Source organism: Ursus arctos, unplaced genomic scaffold (genome assembly GCF_023065955.2).
Source record: "Ursus arctos isolate Adak ecotype North America unplaced genomic scaffold, UrsArc2.0 scaffold_16, whole genome shotgun sequence".
In the NCBI taxonomy this organism is placed as follows: domain Eukaryota; kingdom Metazoa; phylum Chordata; class Mammalia; order Carnivora; family Ursidae; genus Ursus; species Ursus arctos.
In genome coordinates, this window is record NW_026622830.1 from 51,065,942 (window position 1) to 51,081,025 (window position 15,084).

General features: G+C 55.7%; 1 protein-coding gene across 1 annotated transcript in view; it reads right to left on the minus strand.

Annotated features, from left to right (window-relative positions):
• LOC125281381 (dual oxidase 1-like) overlaps positions 1–15,084 on the minus strand; it is a 273,276-nt gene that overhangs the window by 12,587 nt on the left and 245,605 nt on the right. The window contains 21 exon segments of the mRNA XM_057313038.1: positions 856–1,031; positions 1,273–1,366; positions 1,638–1,863; positions 3,936–4,062; positions 4,064–4,116; positions 4,742–4,866; positions 4,869–4,946; positions 5,695–5,810; positions 6,493–6,622; positions 7,237–7,355; positions 7,566–7,740; positions 9,535–9,620; positions 10,918–10,942; positions 10,945–11,013; positions 11,159–11,219; positions 11,649–11,821; positions 11,947–12,018; positions 12,021–12,141; positions 12,279–12,466; positions 13,739–13,903; positions 14,093–14,173. Coding sequence (XP_057169021.1) covers positions 856–1,031; positions 1,273–1,366; positions 1,638–1,863; positions 3,936–4,062; positions 4,064–4,116; positions 4,742–4,866; positions 4,869–4,946; positions 5,695–5,810; positions 6,493–6,622; positions 7,237–7,355; positions 7,566–7,740; positions 9,535–9,620; positions 10,918–10,942; positions 10,945–11,013; positions 11,159–11,219; positions 11,649–11,821; positions 11,947–12,018; positions 12,021–12,141; positions 12,279–12,466; positions 13,739–13,903; positions 14,093–14,173 — 2,460 coding nt within the window.

Below are 15,084 nucleotides of genomic sequence, written 5' to 3' on the forward strand. Positions count from 1 at the left end.
TTCTCCTCCAGCCCTGGGACATGGAAGCCCTCACCAGAGCCGCAGTGGTGTCCTGCCCAACTCGCCCCTCTCCCACATCTGGGCTGCTCAGCTCCCCCAAGTTCTCGTCATCCTGGGAGGGGCTGGGTTTGGTCTCCACATGCCCCAGCGAGAAACCGTGAAGGCACCGTAACAGCTCAGAGTAGACCACAGAGAGTCCTGCTACCTGCCCCCTCCCCACCCTGGCTCTAGCCTCCGCCCACCGAGACACAGGTGGGACAGGAAGTAGGGGGAAGGACAAGAGAAGTGGGTCTCCGTGCACTCAAGCAACATCAACCAAGCGCTCAGCCAAGGGATATAAAGGCAAACAAGACCAGAGCCCCCCCTGCCAGCAGACACCCTAGCTCAGGTGAATATGGCCTGGAGAGGGCTGTAACAAGGAGACACTGTCCCCCCCACCCCACCCCCGTCCTGGGCACCTGGCACAGGGATCTTCGACAGAGAGCTGGAAGAAGCAGAGTTCTGTCTGCTGTCCCCCACCCCATCCTGACCCTGCCCACCCTGGGAGCAAAGCTGCATTAGGACTTTTGTGGGCCCTAGGCACTGTCACCTTCCTAAACCACTTCCGCCCTTAAAAAAAAAAAAAGTATATACATGTCTTTATAAAAGATAAATATTTTTTATAATCACGTTGGTACATAGAAGGATATAATCCAGGCTGGATATATTATCACCTATTTATTATTATTATACTCATCCTTCTGACTTTAAAAGGAATTAAAGCATTTCTGTGGGCTCCTAAAAGGAGGTGGGCCCGATGCACTGTGCCTGCTGTCTAATGGCTACATCAGTCGGCCCCAAGGCCAGGCCCCCCACCTTTGACGCAGAGCTGTGTGAATCGCAGCTCGCTGTCATGGTCCCGCAGTGTGAAGTGGAAGTCCTCCCACGTCAGCTCCTCCCTATCCTGGAAGCCGGACTCCCGGAACGTGGACTCCACCACCTCCGTCAGCTGCGCCTTGGACAGGCAGTTGTTGGAGATCTCGATGAAGGACCTGGGGTTGGGGGAGGGAAACCATCGGGCCCTGAAAAGAAGCTTGAGGCCTGGACAGGAGGGCCTACTGGCCATCCCACCAGGCCTTCGGAGCCCACAAGGAAGGGCCCCCTCCTAGTTATAATAGTCTTCGGCTATATGGCCCCTGCTTTTTACCCTCCTGCTCCCACCTTCATGCCCCCCTTCTTTCCCCTAGCAGGCCCTGTCCTGGCCCACTCTTCCGGCCATCCCACAGGACCAACCTCAGCATCCTGATGAACTCGTCCTTGGAAATGAGACCATTCCCATCAAAGCCATACATGCGGAACATAAGGCGAGACCTCTCCTCAGGAGAGCCTGGGAGGAGGAGGACCCCGTGAGAGCCCCAACCTACCTGCCTAAACCCCAGGCTGACCAGAAGGGGCCTCACATGAGTCTGACCCACTGCTGATCACAACAAGGGGTCACTCTGCTTCCTGATCTCTACCTGGGTGCTCCCAGATGTCTGCCGTGGCTGGAGACCAGGCCCCGGCACTTCCCCTTCTCCAACAGGTCAGCTACCCTCCAGCCTCAGTCTCTAGCCCCTTCCATCTTCTCCTACCTAGACGATCACTTCCTTTTCCCCTACCTTTCATGAAGACCACCAGGATGTCCAGAAACTCCCAGAAGGACCGGTAGACCTTGCCATCTTTGTCCGCCAGGGAGAACATGGACTCCACAAACATGGCCTGGGGCTTGAGGCCCAGGGACTCGGCAAACTCAGCTCTGCTCAGCTCGCAAGTCAGGGCCTCCCGTACCTTCTGCGATGAGTCCAGGGGCAGGGTCCCTGCGTCCGCCTGGTCGATGTCCAGCACCTGCACCCGGGCAGCAACAGAGGGAGGGAGAGAGAAGGAGACAGGGTTTCCTTGATTTGAAGTCCAGCTGAGGCTTGTAGGAGCCACCTTTTCCAGGTGTCTGCCCAGCACCCTGTCTCCTGAGCACCTGCCCGTGCCCTGCAGGTGGTCCCTGGGGCCTTTTGTTCTACAGAGCCCCAGTCCTCTGTGTTAGCTGATTGCACCAGGGATGCACACTTGACCCAAGCAGATGATCTGGAATTGGGACTAAGAGGTCCCAGGTCTGTCTTGACCTGAGCACAACAAAACTCAGAAGTCGTGGCCTGCCACGTTCTTCCAAGTGCTCAGAGACCCAGACAGAGGGAAGTAAACACACGGAGAAAACGAGGCAGGCTAAGAGAGAGAAGTGGCTTTGTTTGCTGGCAACTGTCCCTTTCCTAGCCCCTTCCAGGCCAGGTCACAGTCCTCCCTTCGGAATTCCTGAGACATCAGCACAGCCTCAGAGTCAACTGACCTTTTATCAGTGCGAGCTTGCTCTTAGACCCAAAGGAGTTTTGACTGAGAAAAAGCCTCAGCTGAGCTGAGAAAAAGTAGGGCTGGGAAAAGGGAATTCTCATGGTGGGCTATCTTTAGCCCACCCAGGGGCTGCCCCAGCATCAGAACAGGGGGTGAGGGAAGCAGACAGGCCTCAGGCACAGCACCTGTTCTGCCTGCCTGTCAACCGGGGCCCCAGTCCAAGCCTGGCTGCGGTTTCACGATGCAAACCTCGTTGCTCCAAACAGGGAGCTTTAGTGGAAAGAGCCTGGGGCTGGAGGCAGAAGATCGGGCTCCTGTCCCAGCTCTGCCACCCCCCTGCTGTGTGACCTCAGGGGAGTCGCACCAGTTGTCTGTCATTCATTTTTCTTACGTGCCCTACTTATCTCACAGGGCTATTGTGAGAATCAACAAGAGACGCTGTATGGAAAATGTCTTGAAACCTGGAAGCACTGTGCAGACGGAGAGGGCTGCAGCTACCCCTAAGACATGGTAGCACCCCCTTGCGCCCCCAGCACAAGGGTCCCCATAGCCGAGTAGAGGTGCCCCGGCCCCGCCTCGGCCCTGGCAATGAGTCTCCCCACCTGGGGAGGAGGTCCCTCCATTCCAGTGCATACTCAAGTTCAACTGGCTTGGGGAGTAGATGACAAAAGCCATGTGCCCGGCACGTCGTAAATGACCATTAAATGGTCACTTCCCTCATGAATCCTCTCCCCAGTCAGCCAACCCTGTTTCTTCTCCTCAAACATTAATTTTTTTGCCCTTCTACTAGACACCTCTGTGCAGTCCCTCCTGCTCCTTTCCTCTGAGCCAACAATTTTTCACCTCTTTTTAAGTCTCCGTCAAATCTGACCCGAACCACGACCGTCCACCAGCCTGAAGACTCAGCACCTTTTCTGAACTCCTACATTGCTTAGCTCATGGCTGTCTTACATTCATCATTCTGTGCTGGTTACCTTCCTTTCTGTGTCTGTGCCTTCTTCCCAGAGGGGTGACAAACTCCTTGAGTGGGGCCTGGGCTGGAGGGATCTTATCTCTACCAAGCTTCTCCTCTCCACCCTTCTGGACCCAGGCTGCTCTATTTCTGTGCCAGACGTGCATGCAAGTCCTCGCATTTCTCTTCCTGGCTTGTTTCCCCACATCTCCTCGGTAGTTCTTGGAAGTCTGCAAGGTGGGCTCATGTCCCAAGGAGGCCTCTGGCAGCGGCACTGCACCAAGGAGGGGGCACCAAGGGCTCTCGCTGGCCCCATACTGACCCTGAGTTTCTGTGGCCTTTTGGCTAGGATGAGTTAAGTGAGGGCAGAGAGGCCGGACAGCCCTGAGGAGAGAGCTGAGCGACACATACAGATAAGCTCCTGACGCGGCCTCCCTGGAGTGGCTCAGGTAGGTGTCAGAGCATCTCCTTACAGAGAGGCCAGGGGATTGGGCCAAAAATGTAGTAGACCTGATTATTAGTGTCAGGGCTCCTGACTGTCCCTGGAGTTACCCCATGGCTGTGTGCAGGTAAGGGCACCGCCATAGGCAGACATGCAGGGACAGACCTGAGCCTACCTACACACCTGGGAGAAAAGGTGCCTGAAAAAGGTCTCCAAGAGGTGGCTCCTCTGCTCTCGGGCCACGGCTGCCCTCATCAGCTCCTGCTCCCGCGGCTCCCATTCCTGGAACCTCAGCCCGCTCTCCTTCAGGGCGAAGGTCTTCCACCAGCACCTGCCGCTCTTCCTCCAGGTTAAACAGCAGCACCTACGGAGTGGCGACAGGGAGGGCAACCACTTGTCGAGGACTCCTGGGGCCAGGAGCTTTGCGTGAGTTTTGTCAGGGGCCACTGGAAAGAACGCCCTCGTAAAAGGGATTTACTGTTATGTCCTGGGCTTGGTGGAGTTCCGGGCTCATTTATAGGCACAGAAACTGCATTCAGAGACACACGTCTAAAGCCATTCGTCCCTCTCTGTTCACATGGGAGAAAAGAGTCAGGAAGGCAGGGAGGACAGACGACGGAGGGGCCCAGAAGCCAGACAGTCAGAGCTGAAAATCAGCCTCTGATTCAGTTCCCCTCCACACTCTCGAACAATTCACTAGATCCTAAAATCAGGGGGCAGAGAAGAGGGCCTGGCTTCTTCCAAGGACTCCCAGCTAGGGCCCACTGGGGCATCCCTAGAAAGGGGCGGGGAAGACTGCGCAGGAAGAAGGCCCTGTGCAGATCACGTCACCCCACAGGCCCAGAACGGGATGAGTGTGTTCACGTTCCTCTCTCAGTTACCACAGCCAGGGACTAGAAGCCACAAACCCTGCCTGATTCAGCGCTCCTTCCCCTCCACCTGGCTGCCTCCCAGGCTGCGGACCAGGAACAGGACCCGCTGGGCCACACCAGATCCTAATCCTTGGGGATCCTGAGCAGCAGGGCGCGGCGTCCGCGGTTGCCGGACAGGATGACGCTGACCTGCTGCGGGGGTCACAGCTGGATGGCGCGGAGCACAGAGAGCCTGCCATCACCACGCACGTCTGCCCGGGCTGCAGGTGCACGAGCACAGGCCGAGAGAGCTCCTTGTGGCCCTGCCATTCCAATGCTGGAGAGACAGGGCTGGTCAGCCGGGGACAGGATGCAGGAGGCCGGCTTAGAGCTGGAGTTAGGTCAAGGCCTCCGTAGCTCCTGGCCCCTTCTTGGGTACTGAGGGTCGTCCCTTCCCCAACAGTCCTGCTGTGCCTTTAGCCCACGTGAAGAATAACCAACATTTCCTGAGTGTTTACTGTGTGCCCAATACTGTACCAAGTACTTGGCGGGAACTAGTTAATTTAATCTTCATAAACCTTCATGAGGTAAGTGCTATTATTATTCCTGTTTCACAGATAAGAAAAAATAGGTTTAGAGGAATTAAAAAATCTGCCTAAAGCCCAAAAGCCCAAGTGGTGGAATCAAGATTCCTATCCTCCTTCAGTGTGACTCTGAACCTTCATTAATTCCTTCTCTGTTGCCTGAAATTCCAGTGTAAGATGCCACAAAGCATCCGTTGCTGGGGATTCTAGAGAGTTACAGTAAGCCTGTGAAACGTAGTCAGGGCCCTGTGACTCCTCCCCGTGAGTCTATCACAGGCCCTGTATGTGGGACCACGGGGAGACCTACGGAGGGTGGAGAACTCCAGGTCCAACTTCCACCTGATGCCTCCATGGCTCTTTCCACCTGCCCTGACCTGCTTGGAGGCCTAGAAAAGGGGGGCCTTTTCCTTAGGCTGCTGAGGTGGGGGTGGTCTGCAGCCCTGAGTCATGTCCTCCCCCGCACCACCCTGGCCAACTCCAGGCCTACCTTCCATGCGCCCCCCCCCCCCCCCCCCCCGAGCTTCTCAGACATGACACTCTGGCGGTCCCGGCCCTGGAGCCTCTTGAAATTTCTCCTTCGGAGCTGGGCAACAATCCAGCCACTCAGCAGGCTCACGAGAGGGCAGAGGCAGGAGGATGGCCAGAGGAAGGTGGGGGTTTGGTGAGATCAGTGACCCCTTTCCTTGGCAGAACTCCCTCCTTTCCCCACCTCCTAGGTCGGCTCATTCAATTGGCTCAAATTTTGAAGCTCCCTGGTGGGGGCTGGGGTGGGGGTCGGGTGGGGGTGGGGAGGGAGCTTAGGGTATCATCTAAGATGCCAGCACTGCCTCTGCTGCTTCCACCACTCGGGTCCCTTCCCAGCCAGAGACTAAGACCAGAGTGCTTGTGCCAGAGACCGGACCAGCTCTGCCATGCAGCTGGTGGGCTCACACACAGCCATGCCAGAGGCGAAGTCTCAAGCCTTTGCCCAGCTAGTTCTCAACTGGTTCTCAAGCAGGGTTTGCCTTGGACGGTTTCCCAGGCCCAGGCTCCTGCAAATAACTGTGAAATAGATTCCTTGTGGCTCTTGACCAACCTGGGCCCTGGAGGGACCCCAGGAGAACAGGAAGGCAAATGTCCTTGCAGCTGATTTATCTGCAGGTCAGACACTGCTCATGTCCCCTCCTGCTTTGATGTGTTCCGTCATGTGCCCAAAGAAACAGTACTGTACATGGTCAGTTGTCATAGATGAAACCACCCCACTGCCACCCCTTAGATTACGCATTTCACCCAACACCACCCTGCGTATCACTTTTACCAAGGGGGAAGCAGCAGAGAGTCCCGATGGTGACCCCAGAGCCAAATCCACTGCCTTCGAAATAGTCCCGCATGATGGAGGGAGCACAGGCTGGCAGGCCCTTGGTGCTGAGCTGTCTGGGCTGCGGGCAGGGGTCTCCTGGGGAAGTAGAGGAAGCTAGAGTCCTGGGGGGTGCTGGGCCAGAATCACTGAAGAGGTTAGGGTGGCAGAAAGGGTAGGGTGGGGGGGCTCTGGGTAGCAGATGGGTGAGAGCTGCTTACCCCTGTCATAATACCAGGAATGTGGTGTTTGCTTAGTGGGGTAACAAGTGGGGTCAGAAACGAACCTCACCTCTCTCTCCCTCACATGCACATATGTACACGCACACACACACGCACACACACACACACACACACACACACACACAGCCCTTCTCTTGTCACTGCTGTGGAATGAGGATATCCTCACTGCACTGGGCCTTCCCGATATCCCACCCACCCCAGGCTCAGCCCGGCCGATGGGAGCCTTCCTCCCTAGGTCTCTCTGAGTCTTAGTCTTGACCCCACTTGGGTACCTCCTGGGGTTGTGCGGAAGGGGACCTACACAGCCACATGCGGCCACCGTGGTGCCCGGAACCAAAGTTCCCAAGGGCAGAACCATGGCTCACTGACTCTTTGGAGTCTACTGCCGAGCCGCCCCTGAACCAGGCCCATGGCTGAGGCGGGATGAGACACCCGACTCCAGACCCCTCCAAGCACCCCCTGGCCACTCACCCGTATGCCAGAAGAAGACACTGGGCTGCAGGGCACTGGGGTTCAAGTTGGTGAGAGCCACTAGGACATCCCGTAGGGAAGTGTTTCTGATCTCTGCGATTTCTTCCTCAGAGAACAGCCTGCAGGAGGGAGAGGCGGGGAGCTGCTGCATTGGGAGAGAGATGCCTGTTCTGGCCCGAGGACCCAGATGAGGAAAGAGACCCAGAGGGGCTGAGGAAGTGGGGAGGCCAGCTGGGACTCAAGGGCCCGTGGGGCTGCTGACATTACACGCAGAGGGCCTGGGGCCCAGGCCAAGGTAAGTCTGAGGAAGGGACCCAGGCAGGCCTTACCCATTGCTGGTGTTCTCAAACCAGTAGCGGTCGCCGTCCCGCAGCCTCACAAACTGGTTGAGGACAATAGCGCTAAAGAGGGCCCGGGGTCCACATGGCTCTCCAGGAGCCCCCCAGGGAGCAGCTCCAGCCGGGACAGGTCCCGGTTGTACAGGGCAGCTGTGGATTCCAGCACCTGGGGCCAAGAAGGGACAAGAGTGAGTGCAAGGACCCGGCACCCGCCCTGGGGCAAGGGTAGTTCGCAGGGATCAGCCCCAGGGAGGATAATAATAAATGACAGTGACGATCCCTCACTTATTATGCCCCTGGCACCGCTCTGAGTGCTTTACACAAGTTAACTCATTTATGGGAACTCGCTCACAGATTCAGCTGCCTCTTGTAGAAAGTTGGAATAAAACAGGCAGCCAGTTCCCTATGTGGCTTGTTCTCAAAAAGATATGAAAGTTGAAGGTCAAAATCACTACAAAAATTGGAAAGGTAGAATGATGTGTAGAAAAGGTTTCTGTTCTTTTTTTTTTTTTTTAAAGATTTTATTTATTCATTTGACAGAGAGAGAGACAGCCAGCGAGAGAGGGAACACAAGCAGGGGGAGTGGGAGAGGAAGAAGCAGGCTCCCAGCGGAGGAGCCTGACGTGGGGCTCGAACCCAGAATGCTGGGATCACGCCCTGAGCCAAAGGCAGACACTCAACGACTGAGGCACCCAGGTGCCCCGAAAAGGTTTCTATTCTTGAGAGCTAAAAAAGTTTGTATAAATCAAATCCCTGCATAGACACTGCCTTTTGGAGACAGACTTCAACCTTCTATGAGCAGCATTTTCTACCTGACCTTGACTTTAGTTCTTTTCTCTGCAATGTAAACAAACATTTGCTCAGCTTAAATTCCAGCGAGGCCCAGGGGAGCTAAAGATTTGCTACTTTTGGTGCGCCTGGTGATTCCTACCTTTATATTGATTGTATAAAGTTTATACGCCCCACGTGCATATTGTTTCTTCATCGGCCTTTCACTTCTCCACTTTCCAACAATCTTCTAAACAGTACGGACGAAAGCAGTAAAACCAGCGTGCAATTGTAGAAACGCCACTATGCCAAGATGGTAAGGCCACCAAAACTGCTCTGTTGGCTGGCAGGCAATGCCACGTGGCCCAGGCGACAGCTCAGGGAGTAACAGTTGACTCCCCAAAGGCAGCCCGAGTGTCAGTGTATAAAAAAGTACAGCTTGTTCCTGGGTTGAGGACCTTCCACACCTGCTCAGATGGCTGTTGGGAAGAGTAAACGAGATAATGCTTATTAAGTGCCTGGCGTGCAAGACATGCTCAACAAACATTTGCTGGATCTGCAGAGTCACAAGGTCTACTGCCAAATCCTGCTGGTCTGGTAACTTCCATCCTCGTAGATGATATTGGGAAAAACCATGTGGGTGAGTCCCATCCCTCTCACCAGGGACTTGTCTCTAGTGTTTGTGCCTCACTGCCTTCCTTCCATGTCTTGGGCCAATGTGCCTTGGCCCTCCCACCCTGCCCTCTGCGTCCCAACCCCTCCTTATGGTGTGGTTGCTCTGGGAGAGTGCAGGGTTGATGTCCTGCCATCTGGTAATCGGAGGCAGACCCAGTGCTTCCCTGGCCTTGGTATAAGAGGGCAGGCCCAGATCCCAGCCCCTCTGCACACAGCCAGCCGGGTGGTCTGTACGGGAAAACTTCAGGGGTCCTGGCCAGAAATCTGGGGATGAAATAGCAGAGAATCTGAGGGAGCACCGGGCCACCACAGCTCCACTAGCCCAGGACCCAGTCTCCAACCAGCCCCAGGGGGGCCAGAATCACACAGAGGGAACCATGGTCAACAGGTGTCTGAGCAGTGAGAGAGTGCAGGCTCCCAGCCCTGGTCACTCCTCCTGGCCTGACACTGGAGCTCCAGCAGAATCCCCACCCAGGTGACAGCAGTACCCAGCCTGCAGGGACAGCCTCAGCGTCACCTAGCACATCCTCCACCATGACATGGTCCTCTCGCTCAGCGATCTGGGAGGCCATGCCCAGCAGCAGCGCGTCCACATCTTCAGCTCTTCGTAGATTTGGATGCTTTGGGAATGGGGAGAGAAGACGGGGTTGGAGGTTGAGCAGACAGGCTCTCCCCACACCACAGTCCATGCCCTGGAACCACCCAGTGCTGATGTTCCCTCTGAAACCAGCAGGCCATTCCTCCTCCATAGGTTGATTCCCCACTCGGGGTGAATGATGTCCCCATCTGAAGCTCATGCTGCTGAGAGCAGGTCTCCAGAACACACAAGGGATCTAAAACTTTACTTCTATTTTAGGAGACTTGACAGCATGATTGACAAAGGCACTAGAACATCTAGGTCTGGGTCCTTGCTCTGTTAGTGAACAGCTGTGTGACCATGGGCAACTCACAGGACCTCTCTGAAGAGAGATGTGTATATATATATATACACACACACACACACACATATATATACACACACACATATACATATAACATATATATGTAAGTTAAAACATTTTTAAAGGATTTTTCATTGTTCTTTCGAAATTACTTATCTGTGGATAAGTCCATTGCTATGATTTCTTGGCTATTATTAGGCATATCCAAAAATTGTTTCAGAGTAAGAAAATCTAACCTATGAATTGTTTTTTCGTAAATATTTTATTTATTTATTTGACAGAGAGAGTGTGAGTATGAGCAGGGGGACGGGGCAGAGGGAGAGGGACAGGGAGAAGCAGACTCCCTGCTAAGCAGAGAGCCTGATGCGGGCTCAATCCTAGAACCTTGGGATCATGACCTGAGCCCAAGGCAGCTGCTTACCTGCCTGAGCCACCCAGGCGCCCCTAACCTATGAATTGTTTTTAAATTATAATGCAATTGTAAAAAATAAACTGACATGTTTTGTTCCATATACATTTACTTAAAATTTTTTTTTTACTTTAAAATTCCCTTTTCATTATTTTGGAGTCAAAATGTTTCTTCAGCTCTCACACTTCTTTTATTATAATTCCCCGCAAGACCTGGCTCCTCTGCTTACAGCTAAAAATGCCCCCAGTGCAGTGTCAAGACCTAAGGTTCAGACCAGCGGGCTTCGTGACTCATCCTCAGCCTCGATTAGCCTGTGTTTAATTGGGGAGTTAATATATACACCAGCTGTGGGAAAGTGGACATAAAGTGCTTAAAAATCACAATGATGTCTTTTTTAACAATTGTTCTTCCCCCTCCAAATTCACTGTTCCCTGGGGAAATTAGCACACTTCAGACTGATAATCCTTTCCTGAGGGCTCCTGAGGACAGATTTTTCTCAAATGACATCCCCACTCCTGCCAATACACAAACCTTTGCACTTTGCCCTCACCTCATGTAGCCGCCAGGAGGCACCTGGTAGAGAAGAATTGCTCAGAAGCGGCCAGGAACTCTGGGGAGATGCTGGGGTCCAGGAAAGGGCTGTGTCCTGGGGGAAGGGGAGAAGAGGGAGGATAGTAACACTTAGCCCTTAAACCACCCAGCCTCCTCCCCCCTCCCCCCCCCACACACCCCTTCTCCCTGCCCCAAAAAACTCCTGCTAGCTTTCCCATTCTCCTTCCCCATCCCCTCACCTGCATACTTGGGGGGTGTTTTCTGCAGGAAGCTGGGCAGCCACTCATACAGAACGATGTTCTGAGGGTCAAGAGAGGGCAAAAGGGAGGCAAGGGCTGGAGCAGCCACGCTGGGAGGGGTCTGAGCCCAAGGAAGGCTTAGGTGGGAGATGAGGGCCAGGCAGGGGCAGTCACGAGGGGGGCAACTGCAACAGGACAGGTGCGGAGGCCTGTGCCCCACTAGGAACATGGGATGGGAGTGGGCTAATGACTAATAACCACAGCCCAGTCTCGTGTATAATAGCCCTTCGCCTGCTCCTCATCTTCGGGGTCCATTCCTAGCCGCTAGCTCCAGTTCTGGGGAGCAGTGTCCTCCTGGAAAAGGGCGTTTCCGGGGGCTGCTTGTGCGACGATGGAGGGCTCTGCGGGGCAGCGGCGTCTCCCGCGCAGCAGCCTGGGGGAGGGGGGAGGAAGGCGGGGAGGGAGGACGGAGAGAGGCCCAGTGACGGACCTGGTAGGTGGCGGTGACCCTCTCGCGCGCCTGCTGGAACAGCTCCTCGTCCCCCCATTGCGGGTGCTCGCGGGCCAGCCGCTGCGCGCACAGGTTGTGGTAGCGGCCCCACAGCAGGCCCGGCGCCTGCAGGAAGGGGTCGCGGTTCCCTCGCTCCGCCGCGAAGGCTGGACGCGACGCGGGGCCGCAGGGGAGGAGCTGGGCGGCGGCGCGACCGCGGGCAGCGCAACTTTGCCGTCCGCAGCCCGCCCCGCGCCCCGGCCGCCGCAGCCCGCCCCGCGCCGCCGCCCCGCCGTTCAGCCCCCGGGGCCGCGCTGTTCGGTGGCGGGGTCGGCCGCCGTCCCCATGAGCGGGGGGCTTTGTGCGTCGCGGGGAAGGCGGGGTCGGGCCGCGACGCCAGCTGCCCGCGGGAGAAGCTCCGCAGCGCGTCGCTGCACGAGGGCGAGGAGCCATAGATGGCGCTGCCGTCCAGCCGGCCCGTCACCTCGTTGGTCTGCGGGGGCACCAGGAGGGTGAGCCGAGGTGCGCCCGGGGTCGGGTAGCGGAGGCGGGTGTCGGTGGGCGAGGGGGTGGGAGTCTCTCCCCGCCCGGCCCGGCCCAGAACCCGGCACCCCGCCCGTCTCGTCTCACCAGGTCCCGGGGATTACTGGGGCTCTGTCCGGTCTCGGGGTCCCAGCGGCTCCTCTGGAAGGGGAGGACCACGTTCCCGCGCCGGTCAGGGTCGAACACCGGGTCCCCGGGCGGGATGTGGATGTTGAGAAACTCGGCTGGGCAGCCCGGGGTCTCCACGCTCACCAGGTCCGAGAGCACGTGGTAGCCTGTCCACAACGGGGGAGGGCGTGCAAGGACCAGCTAAGGACCACTCTCCCTTCAGCATCAGGTATCTAGACTCCCCCACTCCCTTTGAAGCTTCAAAAGATGACTCAGCCATTTTTGGCAAGTCCAAGTCTTGACCTCCTCCACCTTTCCCAGTGCTTTGTTACACCCTGGTCCAAACTGCTTTCGTTGCCGGTTTGGTCCTCTCCTTGGTAACTGGGAGGTGCCGGGTGAGTGTGCCTGGGCAGTCAGGCTGGGAACACCTGCTCCAACATGCAGCTGGGAGCAGCCTGCCCAGAGAAACTGCCAGTCTCACTGCAACACCGGACACTGGGAATCAAATGTAGGCACCTTGGGTGGCCAGCAGGAGCCCAACATTCCTGTTGGGAGCCAACAACCCACAGTCACTGGGGTCAGACCACCCACCCTAGCACCCCCATTTTGACACCCCGGCCTCCAGCGCTCTTGTCAAAATCAGAACCCTGGCCTGAGACTGTCCCAGGAGTCACAGGGACCATGAGTGAAAACAGGGTCCACCAAGAGCCCCTGCCAGATTATTGTCAGGCTCCAGCCTCTACCTGTAGTCCCATCGGCAGCTCAGTGTGGGGCAAATTTATGCCTCCCCCACTCAGACTTTCTCCCTCTACTTTTCCTTCTCCAGAAAAAGAAATACAAGACATAGCTTTCTTGACTTAAGAAAAATCCTTTTAGGCCCCAGACATCTTGTGATTTATGACTACTCGCTCAAAGCACATTCTTGAGTTATCTTTGCAGGATTTAAACTTCTTTGAATATTCAGATATCAGATCGATTAAAGGCAGACAATTGATGCCAACCCTTGCTGGCCCTTGTGACTTCCATCAATTAAGACCTGGACTCCGTCATTCTATGATGACTTTAGCCTAAATTCTAGGCTGAATTCTCCATTGCACAAGTGCCTTCGTGAATCCATACAGACCCTTAGCTTAAAACTTCCCCAGTTTTGTTATTCGGGAACAGACTGCTTTGGGAAATATCCTCCATGTTTTCCCTTACTTGTTCCAAGTAAAACTCTCTAATCTTGGCTTTCCTGTGTCTTTTGGCTAAATACCCACCAAGAGGCAAATCCAGTTTTGGGTAAGAATACCCCATCCCATTGCCTGCCCCTTCATCTCTCACCCACATCTCTAAGACCCACCATCACTTCTCTCCCTCACTTCCTGACTCCCCTCTCAGACATAGAGGTGTCCAGCTGACCCTACTGGCCTCCCTCCCCCAGAGGTTGAGGCCCTCACCAAAGAAGACTCCCAGCACTGTTCGCTTTCGCAGGGAGGCCTGCCCTGCAGGGCCCCTCGTGGCAGTGTTGCTAAGGTCTCTGGGGTTGGGCAGCTGGGGTTCTCCCAAGGGCTGGTACACACCATCTGCATAGCTGGCTGGAACTAGGCGCTGGAGCCGAGAGCCTGGGGTAGGAGGGGTAGGAACAAAGATAAATCCTCAGTGGGGCTCCCTTACCTCCCCTCTCCCAGGCTTCCATCCATACCACAGATCCTAAAACCTTAAGAATGCATGAGCCTCCGCTGGTACCTGCCAGCCCTTGCCCCTTCGGGTAACCCTGCCCCTAGGCCTGTTTCCACTTGGCCCTCACCTACCTTTGCTGCCCCATCTGTGCTCCATGAGGTTGTGCCACCCATCAAATCGCTGCACCTCCCGGGAAATGGGGTTCTGAATTCCTGTGTGAGAACAGAGGGAAGGGGCAGCTGGGCAAGTCCAGGCATGAGAGGACAGGCAAGCCTGCAGGATATGCGTCTTGGTAGCCTGGCAAGGGGAGCAGCAGAAGGTGGAAACCCAGCACAGTGTGGAAGGTAGGCGGCGGAGGGAGAGAACCAAGGACAAAGTGATATCCAAACTCGAGCTCATTCTTCTAGCTGCTCAGTGGGGGAAACATGGCAGGGAGCCCTGAAGCAGTGGAGACAGGGGCAGTGTGTGCTGACAAATAACCTCAGAGAACAAGACAAAGCTGGAGAACAGTGGCGATGTGGAGGGGCATGCAGGAGCCTTCTAGTGCCCTCACCCCTCAGCTCCCTAGGGACAGGGCAGGACAGAAACCAGTCCCAGCCCTAAGATATACGGAGCAAGAGCCAGCCACTGCCCCAAAGCCAACCACTCTTCCACTCAGGAAAGGAGAGGTCATTCTGTGACCACTCCCTGGGTACGGGCAGTGTGGAGAGGGGCTTGGCCCTCTCCTGCTGAGCAGAGCCGCCCCCCCACCCAGGGCAAGTGTGTGGGCCCTGGGGCTGTGGCTCTGCCGCCTATTGCTATTCTGGTCTCTTTTCCAGTTTCTGGGGGTGGGATCAGGGACTTCCTGGTCAAGGGAGAACCTTGCCTCCTCCTCCTTTGAGGAATCATGTTCCTCATGTAATTCCTCTTATTGACCCTATTATACTTTCCAAAAACTAGGATCTGGGAGGGAGCACTCAGTTGTTGAGGGAAGAACTCAGGCAGTGAGGGAAGAGGGAAAGGTTCAGAATCAGAGATGGAATGGAGGTCCTTCTGGTCAGCAGATCAGGTGACCAGTCAGATTCCATCTTCCAACTTACTCAAAAGTGCCCTGTGCCACATGGTATTTCAGATCCTTAGCCTG